Source organism: Rhea americana, unplaced genomic scaffold (assembly GCF_003343005.1).
Source record: "Rhea americana isolate MKP2758 unplaced genomic scaffold, rheAme1 scaffold_7, whole genome shotgun sequence".
In the NCBI taxonomy this organism is placed as follows: Eukaryota; Metazoa; Chordata; class Aves; order Rheiformes; family Rheidae; genus Rhea; species Rhea americana.
In genome coordinates, this window is record NW_028186867.1 from 5,513,233 (window position 1) to 5,535,644 (window position 22,412).

The following is a 22,412-nucleotide window of genomic DNA, read 5'->3' on the forward strand; positions in this document are numbered from 1 at the left end:
TATTCAGGCTTCCGCTATATCATCTACATTAGCAYGGATATTATTACATAGTCATGTATTAATTTGCTACATTCAGCGAATAACTGCAGTATACAAAGTAGATGGTGTTTGCTCAAGAGAAGTAAGACATTACTTTTTCAAAGCCTCCAGCTGCTGTGAAAAGTAAACCTAAGTTCTGTGATTAAAATCTCCTTCACTGTAAGAATAACTCCATGAAGCATGGTTATGTGATCATGTAAATAAAGATAATAGTATAGATGCAAAAGAGGCAAGCCTCTGCCTGACATTTCTTAATTTTGAGTGCATGGAAACCTTATGCTTCCTCAGTGTGTCCTTTTTTGTATATATTTTCTAAAATATAAAATGGAATGAAAAGAAAATGGAATATGTTTGTATCAYGATGATGGTCTGTACAGTTTGCCAGTAGAACTGGTAGAGTACAGCAGAGGACTGATGACACCCACRGAGTATCTAGTTCAACTCTAATTTATAAATAAGAGTATGTGACAGTAGTCACAGGGCCTTTCATATTCTTTACTCATTCTTTTCTATCTATCTTCTCCATTTTYTTAGTATGAGGCTTTTCCCAACAGGTTAGCTCTTTTTCCCTCTCCTTTTATTCTTGACTGTACAAAGATATTTTCCCTCTTTAAAAATGTCTTAGTCCCACAGTTTTATCCATCTAGCCTCAATACTCCACTGGTAACTACATTYGTTCCTGATGATCCCAACCTCCAAGTTTGGGTTGCCTCTTCCCCTGTCCCAGTTCTATTGGACTGCATAWTATAATCTCCTCCTTTGCTTCCAGTTCATAGTCCTGGGCTTTATATCACCACATTTGAGGCAGTCACCAAGAGAGATTTTCATCGCTCATCTAGTCTGAAGCATCAGATTTTTAGGCTTGATWCCTGAGGTTTCCCTTTTCATCAGTGTAGATCAGGGRAAAAAAATGATCCTCCACTTCAGAGAAGAAGCTTACTTTAGGAACCTAACTCTCTTCACAGATCATACAGAATTTTAAATGAAAAAGGCTTTGCAACTGGCAGACCTAATTTTAGGCAGTGTATTGCCTAGGGCACCTGGATACCAACCRTGCTGGGTTCCTGAGCAGCTCCCTCTTTCACTTCCCAAGCACAGTTCTGGACCATTAATTTCGAGGAAGCTTCACATAAAAAGTCTTCTGCACCCTATAACCTAGAACAGATGCAGTTTATTATAGACATGCTGTTCATTCTATCATGTCAGAAGTAGATGTGATGGGAACTCCCTTATTTACACAGGGGACAGAATCTTCTGAGATTGTTGCTGGTGAAATCAAAGAAATCTACCCAGTATTTGTACACTACAGTTCTTCAAAAGCTACAATGACTGGGCAGAATTTTAAAGGGACAGCCAAAGGAATGACAGAAATTTAGCACCTTGGACACCTCTATTTTCTAGAGCAAACGACTATTAATAAGGCATATTCTGAATATTGCTACTAAGTCTGAGTAATCACCTGCACATACAGATTTATTCGCCTGTAGGAAATATATTTTACAGCAGTTTAAAGATACAGCTCATCTTATTCCTTTTGTATCCTGGTACTGCTGAGTTCTTCGCTTTTAAAGATACTCAGTTATGTTGCCATAAAAATGAAAAAAATAATATCCCTAACTTTTYCTTCTATATAACAGAAGGTGATTAGAAACCTATTATATGTAGGAACCACAGTGTGATCATTCATAACACCATATACAATAATAGTACATAAATATATCGCTACTTGCAAAAGACTGCTGCTATGTGGAACAATAATTTTTCTATCAGGTATTCAAACCTAATCAATAAATTGTGTCACATTATACTTTGCAGTTTTGTTTTCCTTTAGTAATGCAATTTTTCCTATTATCTGACTTTTTTTTCTCCCCATAAGAAGTGTTGTAATTCAAGATGTGTTTAGGTAACAGCTATTTTTTCAGCCACAAGGTTATGGAATGCCTGGTTGTTAAGCAGAGCAGCATCGTAYGCTGAATCTCAGGAGCTGTACATGTCAGAACTGCAAAAACTGCTGACAGAAAATTCTTGGGTAGCAGCTCTGACCCTMTTTAAATAGCCCTGAATGGGCTATTAAATCATTTCATTAACTATAACACCAGTTATGTGCTGGTGGCTTCCACTCTATAAGGCTAACTCAAGTGATGGCTTCTCTATGGTTCATGACTGACATTGACTTAAGGAGATGTAAGCAAAATTTTCTTCTTAATTTTTAAAATGTAAAATAAAGGAGGCTCTATTGTTCAAATTTTCCAAGTATTTTCTAGAAAGCCAGTTCCTCTCCATATTTAGAGTTGTTTTTTAAAAAATTTAGAACATTATCTGATTACTAAAGGTTTAGTTTCATTAGGATTTATTCATTTATTTATGTTAATTTCTGCATTTGTTCCCAATGATTCAAGTAYGATTGATAACATATCATCTGCAAGAATAAGGAGTTATTAAACTGAGTCAATTGTAATGGGAATTTATAATTTGAATCTGAAAGAAAGCACTCAAGTGGAAATTATTTTATTTTAAATTGTTAGCCTYGCTCTGAACTTCTGTAATTAGTTATAAAGATGAAAATTTTCAAATACCATGATGTATTCAAGCTATGCAATTTCATGCTATGTACTTAGATTATTATCCTTCTATTTATCTAGTAGCTAGAGAGCATACACTAAATCTCATGATCCAGTGATCCAGCATAAATAATGATCAGAGGCAAGGAGGCATACAGCTCACTTTTTTGCTCCACCGTTCTTATGTCTACCATATACTGAATCAAATCCCTAGTCTCCAACAAGTATAGCTGCAAAATACGAGGTTTATACTGGTTTGTAGCTCATCTCTCAGCCTCTAAGCTATATTCACATCCAACTCATTTGGGGGTGAAATTCCCTCCTGGAGTCTAAGGTCTACTGCCATCAACTTAAAAGTAGCATGGAAATGCCAGAGTGGCAGGAGATCAAAAAGTTACCTAGTCCATCTCTCTCTCCTGAGACAGGATAGACCATCCTTAATAGATGTTCATCTAGTCACTTGCAAAGTCCTGAGGAATAGAAATGCCATTTTTACACTAGGCAGATTTTTACCATTATTAAATTATTTGTGTTTTTAGAATATATATTTTTAAATTTAGTCTAAACTTCTTTTTTTTAAATTTAGTCTAAACTTCTTTTTCTGCAAATTCAGCAAATTTTCTCCTTATCCTCCAGTGGATATGGAAAATAATTGAATATCACTATATAACAGCCTTGATACATGTATCCTTCAACAGTCTTATTTTTTGTAGACTAAGTTAACTCAGTTCTGTCAAATTCTTCTTGGAGATCATATTGTGTAAATCTTTTAGCATTTTTAGGTCTACACTGAACTCATTCTAACTCTCCTATATCTTTCAGATAGAGTAAGTCCTAAAATTAGATATATCAMTTTAGTTGAGGCCTTACTAGACTTGGAAAAAGCAGAATAATTATTCCTTGTGATATATAACACAGCTGTTAATATACCCTAGAATGACATTTGCATTTCTGTAACCACATCACATGTTGATTTACATATATTATGTTGCTGTATACTATATCTCCCAAATCCTTTTTTTAAACTAGCAGTGATTCCCCATTTTTTATTTATGTAATTTGTTTTTTAATCCCCAAGTTTAATATGAATTTCCTGTATTGAATTTCATCTTATTGACTTCAGATCATTTCTCCAATTTGTGATATTCATTTAAAWTCTGATCCTGTCCTTCAAATAGCTTACAACCTGTTTCAGTTCAGTTTCTTCTCATATTTTCTCAGTTGTATWCACCAATTATTGAATTGAGCCTTTCAAAGTTAGGATTGGATTTCCATGATTTCCTTTTGACTTTGGATTTGTTTTYAATCGTTCAGTCTYACTAGTGCATAAAAATTGATTTATCCTTGAATACTTTGAGAAACCAAATTTAACTTATTGGAAATGAATCCCCTCATTCCCTATTTCTCCTCTCACCTATTCTCACATCCAATGACGAGTATGACAAATGGCCTTCAGCCGTCCTCTGGGACCCCTTTTGTGTTCTTCATGCAACTTATAGCTCACATATTTTTGTTACTTTAGTTCTGTATTTAATTTACAGTAAGTTCATCCAGGATACTTTTAATCTACACAGAAATTATTTAATCTCTCAAAATTTATTCAGGTATGAACATCTTTTTCCTTCTAAAAATTAATAAGTGGGCAGAGTTAATCTTCTGTGTTACAAATGAAGAGCAGGAGGTGAYGAAACTTCTTAGTTTTACCAAACATGTTCTCATTTTCTCCATTAAGTAATGAGCCAATACTTTCTTTTATCTTCCTATTATTTCTAATATATTTTAAAATTCCTTTATGGTCATTACGAGTCATCACTTGTTTTAGTGCCTAGGGTTTCCAATTTTATCCCTACATTTCTGTATTATTTCTTCATTATCCTTCCCTTTACATTTTGTTTCCATTTTGTATGATTTCTTTTAATTATTATTGTCAAGATCTACAAAGGGTTTCTAATACAGCTATAATTGCTTCTTAGCAATTGCTATTGCARTTGCAATTGCTTCTTAAACTCAGGACAAAGACCATCTTTTCAGTTCAGCTGTGTCTTGGGATGAGAATTAAATAAGGAAAAGAAGCCTAATGTACTCCCCCAACTTTAGTGCACTTTTTGTTTTCCTGAATTGAGATAATTTGCTAATGCATCTCTAATAYAATCTCTTACACTGAATTCCAGCCTTCTGTCTTGGTAGTTCTCCTTCTTCCCTTATATTGTCCCAAGAGACCCAGCCTACTAGCTCCTTGAATATGAKAAGTCTGCTTTTCTGAAACATCCTTCTGTCTCTCCTGATCCTTTTCCTCCATCCACACGTTGCCTTCCTAAGATCCCAGATACGTTACGATCATTTATGTCAAAATGTCTTCTGTCTTTGGATTTTCAAGTCATTCTATATGGCTAATTAGAATTACATCTAAAACAGCTAGTACCATTTATTCAAATAAAAATACTGTGTTCATCTAGATTACTTGATGTTCCTTGTGTGAAAATCAAAATTAGTCTTCCAAAGGTACAAAGTTAAWTAAAATCATCTATTACAACCTTACTATTCAGACGAAGTATTTAACTACACAAAAATAGTCTCATCCACCTACTTCTTCTGCTTGGYAGTTTATAGTGAATTTCTATCATTGCAATAACTTTATTTTTTTGCCCTTCCATCTTCACCCAAATATTCAACTTCACTGCCTCCTCCTGAACTTCAGAGCAGGTATGTGTACATTCTTGATCYGCAGAGTAACAATTCCCTGTATTTTTCCTTCAGCAGGGGTAGAGTTTCAGCCTATATTTAAACTAGAAGTGAGCATTGTGACTATTTCACATAAACGTTGACTTATATCCTGAAGCCTCAAAACTTGTCTGGGTACTTTTTCAGAGAAAACAAAGGATGAACTATCGTGGCGACCTGCATGCGTGCCAGCCCAAGAACAATGCAGACTAGAGGCGCAGGTGAGGAGAAGCTGGCTGAGAAAGGTTCACACATACTTGCAGGAAAAGGCAGTACTTTATTAACACAGCAAAATGTCGTACAACATAGCCAAGTGAGTAAACCAGAAAAATCTGTGACAGCCCTATAATTAGCATGTAAATTAAGATTAATAACAGCAGAAATACTCATCCCATGCTCTTCTAATCAACAAATAGTAGATTATAGGGTAATTAGTAGGGAATTTATAGATGATCATTACACTTTAGATTACATGGCGGTAATTACAGTAGCAACCTAAACCCACGTTAATGACCATGGAATCATCTGGCAAAAAGTACATAAATTAAAGGTGTAGCATGTCCTAGAATAGCACATATGATCAAACGTACTCAGAAATATAACAGAATTTTCAATAATTTATCTCTTTCTTCAAAATAATAAAAAACAAGACATCCAAGTAGTATTTTTTGAGAAATCACAAGGTAGATTATCAGTATGGAATTTAGTAGAAGATATTAGTAATGATTTAGTGAATGACTACAATCAAAAGACTATCTGTACAAGTTTTCACTGTACTCCAGTTTGAGAGAGAGAGAAAAAAAAAAAAAAAAAAGTACTCACTGCCTAAGCAGTAAGATCACATCTGAGCGTGTGGGATTTTTGTGACTGTCATGTGCAATTAATTCCAGAGAACAACGCATAGGTGAATCTCTGTCCTTTCAAATGAGAGCACATCTTTAAGAACTTAATAACAATGTGCATTTGGCATGAAAAAGTAAAAATAAAACATAATAATTTTATAATTATATCATATTTAAAACTGGTTATTATGACCACATAGGGACATCAATAGCATGATTTCTAAAGGGATCAGATATGCAGCAACTGCCTCAGATGAAGCTACAAGAGACTCAGCATTAGTGAAACTCAGAACATCAATTCAGGGACTAAATGTGAATTCCCTATCTTAAAAGTAGACATCTTTAAAACCAACACTCTGAGAAAGTGACCATAAAGCACTATTTTAGTAATGGTTATTTTACAACAATGATAATTTATTTCCTGAGAAAACCAGAAGAGTGGATCATTTCTGGTAATTTGAACAACCACTGCCCTAGCCACCCCTTCACACAGCAATGTCCATCTTTTACTGCAATCCAAAGCAGTAACGATACTTTTTAAAATCCATAGAGACTGTGGAATGGACATGACAAGAGGAAGAGAGAGTGCTAATGGAACAGGGCATATGCTCAGCAAAATGTAATTAGAAAAATGTGAAAGTTAAATGGTATTAAAAAAGTCAAGTGTGGGAGAAAGAACTTCTGATGAGAAATAATAGGAAAAGAATGTAGAACATATATTTTAGCTGCCTAAACCAGCTTGACTTTTAAGTTCTAGTTATAAATGCCTCACCAATAAGATCAAAAGGCTTGTTCTCAGCTGAACAATTTGACATAAAATACTCCACTCTCATATTAATAAGGACCTGGGAATGTGCTACAGAACATTGCCCTGTGCAGCGCTGTTCAGCCCTATGGGAGATGCTTCAGGAAGTCTTTCTTACACAAAGGCTGAAGTCTGCTTATCAGTTAGTAATTTTAATAAATTGTGAAAAGTATTTACAAAACTGAGACGTATGTCATTTGATTTGTCTATCTTCCTTCACCCAGGGGAAAAATTATTTCTAAAACTGTAGAACGGACGAGCTTTTTCCGAAGGTCAGCCTTGGCAGAGACCTGGCAAGTACAGTTCTTTCCCCTCCAATACAAAAGGCCGGCTTCGCTGCCTCTCTGGTACCATCCAGCCTTCTTAAGCTTTTACAGCAATGTCATGAGCCTAAAATTCACAAAGAAGAGGAGGTGGTTACTGAGTAGTTCATTTTCTGGAGTCAGTGAGATAGGGCATAAAAAACAGAGGTTTTTATCAGCCTCAAAAAGATTAGGAAGCCGGAAGCTATTTCTCTTTATTTTGTGCTAATATTTTTATACCTTCTCTGCAGAGCTTTTCTCCAGGGCCTTCAGCCAGGCAAAGCTTGGCAGTGAAGTGATTTCAGTAGTACCGTGAAGAGCACAGTGAGGCCAAAGGTGGAAATGGATACGTTGGCCTGTGAGACATAGTTAAAGCAGTAGACTTTATACTGATTTATAGGGCTTACATGATTCTTTGTTAGCATGTTATTCCTCTTCAACTCAATTTTTATTTCCACATAGTTCTCACTGTTATTTTCTTTAGGAAGTTCAAATATGAGGGTCACAACTGCAGGATCCAACACAGTTAATATATCCATCTGCTATGGCACAGAAGCATCATTGCTACTGTTACCATCATCACGCCTGAGTTAAAAAGCACTGTCAGACGGATGCTTGCATGCCCTCAGTGTTTCTAAATGCTGGGGCAGGCTGAGTGAGGACAACTAGTGACTCTACTCTACCCTTCACTTCTCTCTGCAGTGAAAACAAATTCTAACTTTTCCTTGATTTGCTATTCATATTGGGGAAATCCTGCTGCAGCTGCTACATTTACTTTACTCTCATCTATCACCACCAGCAGCAACAGTCAAGCAAGCAATTAATCACTTACAGGGAATTTTTGCCCATCAGATTTTGAAAAGAATGAAGAACTCAGCTGACAAAAACAAATATATGTAGAATGGATGAGAAGGACAGAGAAGTAATACAATAGGATATCTGCTAAATATTTTTACTACTGCAAAGTAAGTAGAAATGGAATCATCAGGGATCAATACATTTTTAAAGACATATATGCAAGACATAAACAAACAGAAGTACTGTTTCAAAAGGTGAGATAAACAGCAGAAGGCAAGACAGTACTGAGGGAGAATGAGTGCAACATGCCAGAAACAGTGGCATGTTTTACGTAAATGAAAACTAGATGGGACAGAGGGTAAGTACACAGGCACCTAAACAACAAAAAGTAGAGAAAGCTCCAAAACAGAGGGTTTGTATTCCAGAAATATGAAATAGATGAAAGATATTGAAAAATACAGAGAAACAGAAAAGGTAAACACTTCGTTGGGAGGAAGAACAGAATCTAAGAAACACAGGAAAGTTGAGATATCTTTTACAGTACTGTAGGATCCAATTGTCAAACTAAAAACGATCATACATTTCACATATTTTACATTATAAATGGTGAGGCATCGTTACAAAAGAAAGCAAAGTGATTGTTAATGACAGGAGAAACAGAAACATGAAATAATGGAAGAAAGAAGGAAAAAAATGTAGAAAATCAGTAAGGATAATGCTACCTCAATAATAACTGCTGAGAAGCTCATCAGGGGACCTGTCCAGTGTTTGTAACAATATATATCAGAGGAAAATAGTAAAGTGTGAATAATATAAGTGTGAATGAAATAAAGAGATCAAGCTTGACAAGATCTTGGGTGGAACGTGGCTCTGGTGAGCAATTGCGGTTATAAGACTACAGGAAATCAAATAAACATTATAATGTCAGATTTCTTTTCTAATTGCATTCAGATGATTTCCTCCCAAATATTTGAGAGGATAAGACCAAAAAAAGAAATACACACATATATAAAAAGACATATCTATATTATAAAACATAGGCAATGCATTACAGGAATGTAAAATATTTTTCTTCACATTAAATCAGTTCATGGGAGTATATTATCAATGACTACAGTTTAAGATTCAGCTATGAATGTAATCCAAAGAAAGCTAAAATCACTAAAGACAGGTTTCACCATCTTTGTGTCTTTTCTAACTATTGTCATTAATTTTGATGGACGAAACTATTTCTCAGGTTAAATAACAATATTTATAAGCAAAGCCATGTAAAAAAAAAGTAAGCTTTTTTAAAGAATAGTGGTCTTAAAAGCAGCTTTTAACTGTGTCTAGGTTTAGAAGGGGACATAGATGTTGCAGATCTACTACATTCTGTGGTGAGCCAATGGAAAGAAATAGCTTAATAAAAACACATCTCTGAGGTCACCATGGGATGTGGGTTTCTTCAGCTGCAGAGCCGTAGTATATGACCATATATGTACCATGCATTCCCTTCTTCTTGGAGAGCTATTTTTGCAGATCTGTGGTGACTCAAATCAAGGTTCCTTGACTGTGAACTGATGCAGCTGAAAAGAATCCTCTTTCTATTTGATCAATTTTCTGTCTGGCAACTTTGACAATACGGGCTAGTCTTGGCACTGGGTTGTTATACAGTTGAGGGAGGAAGATCCTGGGGGAAGAAGAAACAACAAGCTGAGGGCTGCTTAACTTGGCCTGAATCTTATCTTGCTCCAGCGACTGAAGTGATAAGGCATCTCATGGCATTTCCCTTTTGATTTTGAGCTACATTACCTGTATATCAAAGGTAAAGTCATGGCTTTGTCCACATCCCACCTGCCCTTGCCTTCTTCCACCACCTCTCACCTATGGATGACAACTAGTTCCCAGTGTACTGGGCTCTGTAACTTCAGGTTCAGTATTGTGTCAGTGTAGTTAGCAGTGGTGATTATTCCTTCTTGTTCTGGCTCTAATCACAGAAGTAATCTAGTTTTTCAGGAAGAAGCAAGGAAACTTTTGCAGACTATGAAAAATAGAACAGGTAATTCCCCTGCATTCATAGAAATCAAACTCCTGATGTTTTGTTCAAAAAGCTAAATGAGCTATCTTGAACAAATATACTTGTATTGTTTTCGAAATTTAAACAGTGAAAAGCACAATTTTAGCAAAGATTTCTAAGAGAGTAAATGATATAGCTTAGCATTTTTCCTTGTAATTATATGCTTTTGCGAAAACGCAAAGCATAATTCTGTATAAAGGCACTCAAGCAATAAACAAAAGTGTCTCTAGAAAAAAAGTGTTAGACCCCTAAGCAACATTTTTTTTTAATGAAATATGGCAATATAAGTTCTGATTTCAACACTTACCAGTTTTCAAGTTCCTTATGTCAGGTAGATGAACTGCTCAGAAAATGTCTGATTTTTATTAGAATGAAAATAGATAAAATGGGAATACTGAAATAGATTGAAGTAAGTGCCAAACTACTTTCTTTATGTTCATGTTTATATGTTGCAAAAGCAAAGTCTAAAACATAAAATAGTTAACATTCTGAGAAGTTGTTTTTGGAGGCAACATATGAAATGCTCATAAAACTTTTGAGATGAACATTTCCTCATTATCCTGATATGAAGATGTGCTGCGTAAGAATAAATAGACCCCAACATAAATCTYCCTATGGTACAGCAAGAGGTCTTGAGAAGCTTTAGAGGTCATACATTTTTCYTCATTTTAAAATAGTTCCCTGCTTAAAGCTAGCCAGACTGCACTCTAGAGAAGGTATTTCTCTGTCCTTGAATGCTTGTCACAGCTTCTGCAGGAGCACTTCTCTGAACAGAGTTAGACCTTCATCTCATGACAAGAATGATCTTTTCAGGATATTATATCACTGCCATTTCATTCTGAGATACTTAATGCATAATCATTTCTAATGACAACTAACAGTATTTCTATAATATGAAAGAAGCCAGTTCTTTAGATGATAGATGTGTAGACATGCAGAAAATATTGTAGTTTTTTGGAATGCCTTAGCACAGAGATTTACAATAGTCAATGATATGTACTTTGTTAGTCTGTTATTTGTGCATGCACTGTAGAACTCATTTGTTAATAAATGATTTTCATTTTTTTCAGTAATGTATGAAATCATAGAAGTGTATATTACTAATATTGTATTTCCTTTGCATCGATAGTTCCCTATTGATATCTTCATTGCACTGTACCACTAAAAATTTAGCATATCTTTGAAAAAGAATAAATTGAGGTGCTAAAGAAATATGTGAATGTTTAAGCTTCTAGTATACCTGTATCATGAATACAGCTTTTACCCATCTCAAATCATTATTCATAGTAAGAAACCATCAGTGTGGTACTTTATTTTTATGAGACATTCCTTTTCTGTGTGATTATTTCATGCTTTTAGATTAGCAGAAACCAATTTCACACACAGTAAAACTAATGTTACATGTAATAAGAGCATCTAGGTTGAAGCTTCGTTCTGCCGAATTGGCCTGATTTGGTACAAGTGGTTCTTAGACACCTATGTCTATAATTTAAATGGTTCAGTGAGACCGAATGTAGTTTCACATTTCTACTTTCACTGTTGTTGGAGAAAATGTTTAAATTAGGGTTTCAGTCTAGCAAGGCCCTCACTAATAAGTGCCTAAGTTTTTGTTAGTCAACAAAGCACTTAAGCATTTCTTCCATTCTTGCTGACTTCAAATGATTTATAAAGTTAAACTGAAGAACACACACATTTTCTTTCATGAAACAAGGCCAAACTGAGAAATACATTTTAAATGGGCTTATTTGAAAAAGCTGCAAGCTCATATGTGATTCCATTAGAATTCATCAAAGTTTTTATCCTGCTCAAAATCCCCAGGTATAGCTGGGAAGATTAACTCATGGTAGAATTCTACGGAGATAATCTTAGTATAAAAATTGTCAACCTTTGAAATCTTATCAAAAGCTTAAGCCTCTATGTCAAAAATGAATATCAAAGTTGTTATATTACGTTCAACATATTACTAACGATTTTTAAGAAATAAAAATAATCTATGCTGTAACATGATTAAGATATGTAATATTTATAAAATCACCAAATAAATGCTTTTAATGCTTTTCAAATTATCTAACGTTAATCACTTCCCACTGAACAATCTCAGAAATAATATAACCATTCTTACATCCCTTCTCAAATTCCAAAATCATCTTTATGCTGTCTTGATTTTGTCATCAACCATGACCAATGAATTAATTTTAGCAGAACATCAGACTACACTACTGAAGATCTTGAATATCTGCAGTTAAAGGAATATTGACATATGATAGCTAAAGGTTATTCTACTCCACATAACAGAGTAGAACAGTGTACTGAGTAAACTCAGAGAAACTTTTGGTGCCTCTGTCTTCTAACTGTGCTGTGCCTTTAACTCCATTATCCGTAACATCATCATAATATGATTTCCACAAATTCTTGATTTCCTAACTTTTGAAAAATTGCCTGCATGTCTTGGCTAAGATCATCACTCATTCTATGTGACATCTGCTGGAGGTATGGATCAGGCTAGCACAGTCAGGTATTACCACTGACATATAAAGGTGAGGTGATCAGTAACTGACCAGCCAACCTAAGGACCATATACTTGCTCAGAGATGGGTGACAGGAGAAAAATTTTTCAGGATCAGTACCCTAAAATTTGTATGTCTAAACTGATAGAGAAGCACTTCAGCTCCTTCCCCCTGTTTCTTTGTAAAATCCCCTCATCCTCTTTCATGTTTTTCTTTTCGAATGATGGTAATTTTCTTCGTTTTGATTTTCCTCAAGTTCTAGCTGTCCAAAATCAGATTCTAAGAACAATTGATGAAACCAGCTAATTCATCTCAAAAGGGCTTCTTCATTCGYCCATTAATTTTAGGATCAGATTCATACTTGAACTCTAAATCAAGTAAAGCTTACATAAACTACAGGCAGCACAGATGCTTGACAAAAAAAAAAGAGTTATATGCACCCACATGTGCATTCATTACCCATCCCACCTATGGGACTCAAAATGGATAGTGCTGGCCAGAAAAGTCATATAATTAGTCATGGTACATTCTGATCCAATTTATTTCTTCAGCAGTTTCTATGGACTGGGCTTCTGGGAAGTCCCCAGTGAAATTTAAATCTGCCTTTCCCCATTAGAAGTTCAGAGAGACGCTGAAAAAGGAAACATGCCAGTTCACTCCTTTGAGAGAGTGTCTCCAGGGCATGGAAATCCTCTGCAGCACTTCTCTGCAGCTCCATCTGGAAGTGCTGTCCTGATTCCCACCATTCTGCTGGCCCTGCATTTCACTCACATTTTGAGATAGGAACAGTCTTTCCTCTTGCCTCTATGTCCTCTATTATTTATTATTAACTTTTGTCATTTCTCATTTATTATGCTTCTCAATACTGAATTTGGGTACAATTTTAATGGAAAATGTTAAAAAAAAAAAAAAAAAAAGGAGAGAGAGAGAAAAAAAAGTCATTTGGCACTGTTTTCTATTTATTTTCAAGGAATAACCTTATCAGCTCCATAAATGTCATTGGGAGATACAAACCTTGTTCTAAGCAAGGAAACTGGTTGGCTGTGTAATGGAAGGGTGTGTAAAAACAGAAGCAGATAAGAAATTCACAGTATATAAACGTGAGCAGCTTCTTATAACATGAAAGCAGCACCACTGACAAAGTAGTTAAGGCAGTAAAGTATCTGAAAAATAACTGTCACAAAAAAGAGTAGCCAAACAAAGATCAAAACCTTATCCCCATACTACAAGACCTACCAACTAATTAAGGACAGACTGAGTTGAAAACAAAGAGTTAAGATATATTTTTATTTTAAAATATATTTCAAGGATTTTTAAAATAATGATCTAAATTAAACATAAAATTGATTATAGAAATCTGTGTAGCTTCCATGATTTATAAAAAGGAAAACAAAGCTGTTCAAAATGAAAATGTTTTGATTAAATGCCAAATCATTTTTTTCTGATTTAAGTGTAGAAAGAAAACTATTATGTTTTTTGTCCTGACCCTTCAAATCCTGTTGGTTTTTTTCTTCCATTTCTGTCTAACAGGTCAGAAAGACATTCAGGAACATCTGAGAGCAGCATAGCAACAGGAACTAAACACGTGGGGGGAAAAAAATGAGTGCAGATACATTAGAGTACAGGTGTATTATGTAAGAGATAAAAAAAAAAAAAAACTTTTTTTTATATATCATCCGATCATCACCTTATTCTTCAGTATGCTTTTATGCACTACGGTATCAGATCAAAAGGAATAGGGGTTCTGCGTGACTGCTGTGTTCCCTTCTCAAGTATGGGGAAAAATGAATAAGCAATATGTTCAAGGGAAGCTGTGGACCGAAATGTTTGCTTTGTGAAGGCTGCTGGCTGGAGCAGATAGGGGCTATGAAGTGACAAATCATGTCAAAAGCATAAATTCACAATTCTTTCCAATAGGAAACTAACATGAGCTCTCTCTCGCTCTGTGGCATGCTGATTTGCAGTCAGTTCCATGAWCTGAACCACAAGCCCACTGAAATCATGGCAAAATTCCTCTTGGTCCCAACATGAGCAGGATTGCACACCACACTTAAAAAGGAGAGCAGCAGCAGCAAAGAGTTAGCTGCAGTACCAGTCCAATCTCCGAAGCATTTCTTCTACCTGCAGTTTGCATTACCTGCAAATGTACTTAAACAGGAACAGTTAGAGTTAGTTTCTTGATTCTTTCTGCACAAAAGGAATGGCCACATGCATATAAAATGGCATTAGCAGCATTTCAGACAAACTTAAAGTACTTAAAGAGTTGCCTGTGATTATGGCAGGGAACACACTTTAATGCTAATGTTTAAAATGGAATTCCAAGTTACAACAACCTAAGCAACTTCTAATAATTATTAAAAGCTGTCATATATATATATATATATATATATATATATAAAATAATATGAAACGTGAATAAGCACATAACTCATTGTAAGAAATTTACTAAAAAACAGAGAAAGGAAACATCAGCTCTTTGTTGTAAGGTAAAAAGAACATATTATCAAAAACATATTATCTACTCCTCTTGGACATTGAAAAGTACAAGGTTTCACCTTAATTTTCATTAGGCTTTATGGTCTAAACAACCATATTCTAATATTTGGAGTATGTCATTATTAATCAACTAATTGCAGTAGAAAAGCCAAGTGGATGTAGGTTAGATCTGATATAACGTTTCTGCCATCACAATGTCCTTGTGCCTGTGAGGAGTAAGTTGGTAGATGAAGAAAAGTAATCATAGCAAAAAGTAATCATGGAAAAACATGAAAAATGTATTGAGAAACTTTCTAGAACAGTGGTGTAGTCCTTGATAAAATAAATTTGTTAATGATGAGAATAACATGATGCCCTCTCTACCTTTCTACCTTATGATGGATTGATGATCTGATTTCTAGTTCTCAAAGCTGACAAAGAATGTTTTCATTTATTTTTAGCTGACTTAAAGCACCTCTTCTTCCTAAACGATTTTTTTCTCTAATTCAAGCCATCGTCTCCCTCATTCTCCTTGAAGCTGCGGGAAATTTCTGTTATGCTGGCTATTTTGCAGTTGTCAAAACTATGCTGAAGCAGTATACAAAGAAAAATAAAATGCACCGGAAATTGGCTAAACATGTCAATGCAGTAATGAATTCATATGAAAAGTCCTTGATACAAATTACCCTTCTGCAGGAGTAAATGTGACCAGCTGATACAGTGTATATGTTCAGACATAATATAGTGTTTGCACAGATCATGTATTAATCACGTATTAACTTGACATTTCTAATAAAACATAATGCTTTGTTTCTGAAGTTCATAATCAAATGGGAGAGATGCTTGAGTAGAATATGTTTTTGTTTTATATTTGAAAGTAAATTCTTTTTCAGTTTCTTTGCTTGAACAGTTTTATGCTTTTTGTTTCATGCTCTCATTCTTAGAAGTACATAAGCACATGCATAAATAAGTATGCAGGAAAACTAAACCAAGTCATTAAAACATTGCATCTTGTTCCTAATTCCATAGGATTTAGGGACTTGATTAATACTAATAGAAATTAAATAAGTACTTCAATTTTTTTTAACAAGTCTGCAATGACTCTTATGCATGACTGAACTGAACTGTAAACAGGGGAATAAATCACAACTGTATCACTCCACATTTGTGTGGCAAAATATATATTCCATTAGAAGAGCCAGAGTTTGAAAATGATGCATAAATTTTATTTCCTATGTAAGATTACAAAAATGAATTCTAAGAAATCTAAAATCTATTAGTAGCGATCAGAATGTGGGAAGATCGGCAGAAATAGAAAAAAAAAAAAATTCTATCTGCTTTATCTTATGTTTCCACAATGAAATTAACTGACAGTGAAAGACAGAAGTATAAATTAGGTCAGCTTTGAATGTTAAAATGATAAGTATATCATTACAGAATGAATTAAAAGAATTGATAATATTTATAATTAAATTAATTTAATTAATTTATAGAATAACATAGAACATATTAAGAAGAGAAMACATTTCAGAGCAGAAGGAATCAGTTATGGATAAAGGAGTAATTACTGTTGCTGGATTCAGCTAATAATGTCATTTCTTTTTGTTAACTTTGGCGATAGCCATGTATATCCACAAAGGATTCAGACTGTAAATTTTTCTTTTGAGGAGGAATGGTGGGGACAGGGAAGGAGTAAGTAAAACAAAATGAAGGATAAAACTGAACCAAATTTACAGAAACTCAGCCTGCTCCAGACATCAGAATTTCCTGTAGCTCAGTGGTTAGGGCACCTCAGTGCAATGTGGATACACTGGGCCTAAAACTCTTCACAAGTCCAGGTCAGTTCTCCCTAAAACTTTATTACTATGCAAAAGAAAGCTTCTCATACCACCGTATCTTCTGGGATTTCAGCACTGTGCTCAAGATGAAGATATAAAGACCACTTACAGTTTAAATCATAACCAATTTTTAATGCAAAATTCCCAGATAATACCACCAGAGCAACACATTCAGAGCCTCTATTTAGGCACTACTAAAAATATACAGAGAAAAGTTGGTGGGCTGATAGATGTAAGGGTCCCTAGGATTAAGGGCATTTCAGAGTAGGTTGTGGAAATTACCTTTCAAGATTTAAGGTACAATACTCTCAAAGTTCAAACTAATTTATAATTGGATTACTGTAATCCTAGTAACCCAGGCATTCCCACACCCTTTCTTGTTCGCACAAAAGCTTGTGCACGGCAACGGTTCTGGAAATTGATCTGGCTAAAAAAATAATCATTTTATTTTCTATATAAATCCCTGAACTAATTCCTGAACTGGCTCACCAAGGAGCTGCCCAAAAGTTAAATGCAAAAGCAAGGGTGTGGGTGGGACTGCTCAGCTGGGAGAGGGAGGAGGACAAAATCGTGGCAGTCTGGATTTAGATCAGTTTAAAATGAACCACRCCTATGAAGCCTGCATAAATTGTGACATGGAGAAAGCCTGAAGATACGATGGACTGAACCTAGTATCTTTCCTGCTTTAGTGCCTGTGGCTAGAGGAAGATTTTAGCTGTTTCTTTGTCTTCACTCAAGTCCTTACTTTTGGGTATGAAGATACCAACATGATACTGAACAGAATTTACTCTATCTATGGATTAGATTTGCGTGCCTTAGAAAAGACATTACATGTAATTCACTGTAAAAGTATTTCAATTTCTTTTTCTTAAGTATTATGGTTTATATTAAAAAATGATCTGACATAGAAACTCTGCCTTTTTCTAATTGAGGACTCCTTGATGAGACGGTTTCATTCCCTGAGGTTGGTATGGTTATTCTCTAGCAGCAGATATGTTTGATTGTTCTGTTTGATGACACTGAATGTTATAAAGTTCATGCAACATCTGTAATACTACAAAATCTGATAAACCTCACACCAATTAATCATTTGGGAATTTATTATATCTACAGTCTCTCTGCAGAAGATTCTCTCTTTGCAGAACCTTGGTAAAATTTGTAAAAAAATACACCACACATTTATCTAGCTTAAATTATATAAATAAATGTGTCTTGTACTGTACCACAAATCATTAGAAAGAACTATATATAACTTCTAAGACTTTTGCAGCATTTCACAAAGCAGTGAATCCACAATCTTATCTCAAGGGCACATTAAAAAAAGTAATACGCAGTATGGGAGAACATATCTTGCAATTGCTTTTGGTATTTAAAGGAATGAAGCTGGAATGAAAACTCCTTTCATACAATTAAGATCAAAAACTCTGGGTATCCCATTTGCTGAGTGATTCCTATAACCAGTACACTATCTTGAGTGGTCAAAATGAGATGTACTAATATGAATACACCTAGCAGGTTATCTGGGGAAATGCATGACCAAAAAGAAGTTCTAGAGTACTGCTATTCAATTCCGTCTTCTGTCTGAAGAAAATGCCATTGTTTGAAATGGTTATCCAGCATACTGGAAAATACCAGTCACCAGTAAATACCAATGTCACCTGTAACATACATCATTCCTCCAACATGCTTTCTAAAAAGATGCTGGCCAAAACTTAATTTTGTGAGGGGAGTAGTTTTGTATATATGTGAGATATGCTTTGAGAATGCTTCACAGAACAAGTTCCTTAGCAAATGTAGGCAAAGCAATGTCTCGTTTCAAGATCTCAATCTAGTTTTGGCAGAAGCTATGCACAAACTTGCTCAGACTGGGCAGAAGTCTAGAAACCTCAGGTATAGCATTTCCTTGTTTGAACTGGATGAGTTAAGGCACTTCTGAAGCTAGGCATCAACTCAGCAAAATGCAAAATTAGTTTTGGGTGTAGGAACCTCCATTATATTTTTGGTGCTTTAATAATTATTTGGATTTAGAAATTATTTTCACAATTAATTAAATGCTTTTAAAAATATTTGGATTTAGTCACTATTTTCACTATTAATTAGAATGCTTTTAAATGCTTTTAAAAACATTAAACATTATTGTGTTAATATACAAATGTGGTAGTTGTTTTATGAATGTGTAGACATATTTGCATAATGTAATACTGTTCATTATACACATGGTCTTATTTCCATATTATGGAGGAACTACTTCAGATAGGTGGAACCATTTCCCTCTTTGCTTTGTCATAGGCAGGCATTTCTTGCACAGAATAGAGCTTGTTAACTTCATACAACTTCCATGAGCTTCTTTAGCAAAACAAAACAAATGAAAAACACGTATCAGTACTAATTACCTCTATTAGTTATTCTTCTCCCTCAGATCAGTCTCACATTTTTAGGTACTGTACATAATGTGACAAAAGGAGAAAATGTGGAGGTATTTATTAATAATAATCATTGCTGAAGGACTTATTCACTTCCTCTCTACAGGTCTTGACAGGTTCTCTAACTTGTTGTAGTTCTTTTAGTACTATGGGGATGGTAAAGATATGTTTTGACAAGATTTGTAAGGAAATTAATATATTTATGGGGGGGAGAAAAAGAATAAAGTAAGCTTTCAGGTAGACAAATGCAAGTCTGTTCAGACCAATGGAAAAATTTCTTTGTATAGAGATAGAAAAATATCTAAATGACTTTCCTTCAAAAAGAACCAAAATCAAAGAGTTAAGTGCCTAAATTATATTCCATTTAAGTTTGATATGTGTATCACAATGTCCCTTCTAACCAAATGACAGAGCAATGGTCTCTCCTACAGGTTCATAGATAGCCAGGTAGAAAGCCTGGAACCCTTTCCATTAGCTTACAATTGTTCATCAAAAGTTTCATGAGGAAAAGAGTGAAGGGGAAGTAAGCTAGTAACTTAGGATCCAATAAATCGCTGAACTATCAGTGTGGTTAGAGCATGCCAAACCAAAGTCTGACATACATAAATACAAAGAAGGCAGTACAGGGGAACAAAATTGAAGACTGGGATCCTTTTGGCCCCTCAAAGTTCTATGCTTCTAGAAGAATATAAGTAACTGAACACTTTCTGCAGCTGAAATGGAAAGCCTCACTCAAAATCACAAGTACTGAGAAAACTTTTATCTAACCTACTTTCCTCTATTTTTTTCAAATAAAATCYCTATTAATAAAGAACTCACCATTTTTATAAAGAATCATCTGTAGTCCAGTACTTTTAGAGGAAAATGAAAACAGAGGTAGCTCCTCCCATAAGCACCTAAAAGGTAAAAGAATGGAAATGCAGGGCATTAAGCTCTGCTTTAATCTAAAAGAATCATGCTGAAGGTATCTACTGAATGTGAGGGGAAACTGAAAAAGATCAGAACTATGAATTGTCTAGGGTAAGAAAAGGCTAAGATTATTCAAGAAGTACCTATGACCAAATGTTTGTGTATTATGCAAGACTACTGTAAAGAGTTAAAATAGTGCCAAAAGTGAAAGACTATATGTAGAACAGAGCTGTAGACTCTCCAATGAAGTGTGACCAAGCTGGGAAGGTAACTAAGTTTCATACCTATGACTGTAGCCCAGCAGCCAACACTGCTTCCTAAAGGAAGTGAAGAATTGTGATTCTCAATCTCAATTTATCTAGGAAGAATGGTATTTTATTTTCTTAAAATATTGTGGAAAATAATCAGCATCTGCAAGACAAGTTCTAAGCAGGTCATATAGAAGTGGAAAAGCACAGTAATAATATGTTGACAGTCTAAATATAAGCACTACAATTACATTGCTAAAACTACAACTAGCAAATGCTTTGGATGCCACTCTAGTAAGCTAGTTAGCACAAGGCTAACTTTAGTCATAAGAGAAGAGGCACTGAATGCAATGGAGTTAATCCTATGCTTACAAACCTTCCTGAATCATAGCCTTTTTGATTATAACCTGTCATATAGACTATGTGTTAGGCCATCAACTATTGAAGTGCAGCATTAGAACTTTTAAGAAGCCTTAAGTTCTCCAATACAAGAATATAACCAGCAAAAAAGCAAAGTTTGTAGCATAAACAGAAATATGAGTTAAAGGTAATCAGCATCTTCTGTAAAATATTCTGCCCTCTTTAACATCTGAACAGTGAGTAATTTCTTTTTTCTTATAAAAAATAGTTTTGAGAACATCATATATTGATGCTTTTTGATAGATTTAAGTTAAAGTACTCTCTTTTGAACATAATGATCATAATTAGCTTGCACCTCTTCCTCAAAATCATCTCAATTTGAAATTTTCTAGCTAAAAAAAAAATTGTTTATATATATACTCAAACATCTTTAATGTATAAAAGGCAGTTTAAGTTGATTTTCCCAGTTGTTACTTTAAAGAATATGTTTCCGCCATTGATAAGAGAGGCTTATTGGCTTGCTTGTCTTTTGACCAAATAGCAAGTAAATTTACAGCGTGCCAGAATATTTACTATTTGCAATTTAAGAAACCATTAAAATATTCCATTCAAAGCATGGATCACAGCAACTCTTGAAGACAACTTACAAAGTGTAATACAAGAGGGAACAACATAAGATACTAAAGGAAAACAGGAGTTCAAAATTTGCATTACATTCTAAAGTCTACACCAATGAAATTTGTCGCTATAGTAAAAGCGACATCTCTTTATATCCTTGATAGGTGATTTTTTCACAGGCTGACAGGAAGCAGAGATGACCTGGCATCTTTTTGAATGAGTCATTACCCATCATGTCAACAAGCCAAAAGATAAAAATGCATAGTACAGTCACTGAGCATCATGACTATACATATGACTGTGAGCATCTCTTAAAATTCAAGAAAGAGATATGTAAATTTAGAAGAGATATAATTTATGTGTTTACATATATATATATATATATATTTAACATACACACCTAACTGTTTCTCACCATTATTGAATCTACTCCACACAGAGGACAACAGGCCTGGTATGGTGCAGAACGCCACTCGTGTGACTCGATCCACAGATCAAGTTTAGATATACCCCCTTACTAAGGCATGGGATGGGAGCTGCGAACTGTGTAAAACCGCACCAGAATAAAGGCATGGGGAAGGGGGGGGGGGATAATTCGGATTTCTCTCTCGGTTTTGACATGGAGGTCTTTGGGCGACCTGGCTCACGCACCGATTTCCCCCGTCTTTCAGCACAGCCGTGAACAGCTGCGCGGCGGCGGCAGGAGCAGGATAACGACGCGAAACGTTTGGGAACCTCGRGGTGGGAGACCCCGAGCGAGACACCCGCGTTACCCGGGCACGTCCGTCCCCGTCGCCCTCCACCTCCGCCAGGAAGCAGCGTGCGGGCGAMGCCAAGGAAGCGCCGCGGGGCACCGGGCAGACTGGGCGCCCGGCGCTGTGCGGGCGGCACCGCCCCGCGGGCCCGGCCC

General features: G+C 35.3%; 1 protein-coding gene across 1 annotated transcript in view; it reads left to right on the top strand.

Moving 5' to 3' along the window:
- The first annotated feature begins 20,322 nt into the window (after positions 1–20,322).
- The window catches only part of PRKX (protein kinase cAMP-dependent X-linked catalytic subunit), a 60,688-nt gene continuing 58,598 nt past the window's right edge, over positions 20,323–22,412 (top strand). Inside the window, exon 1 of the mRNA XM_085321596.1 lies at positions 20,323–20,387. Within this exon, the coding sequence (XP_085177722.1) occupies positions 20,323–20,387 (65 nt within the window). The remainder of the gene's footprint in view (positions 20,388–22,412) is intronic.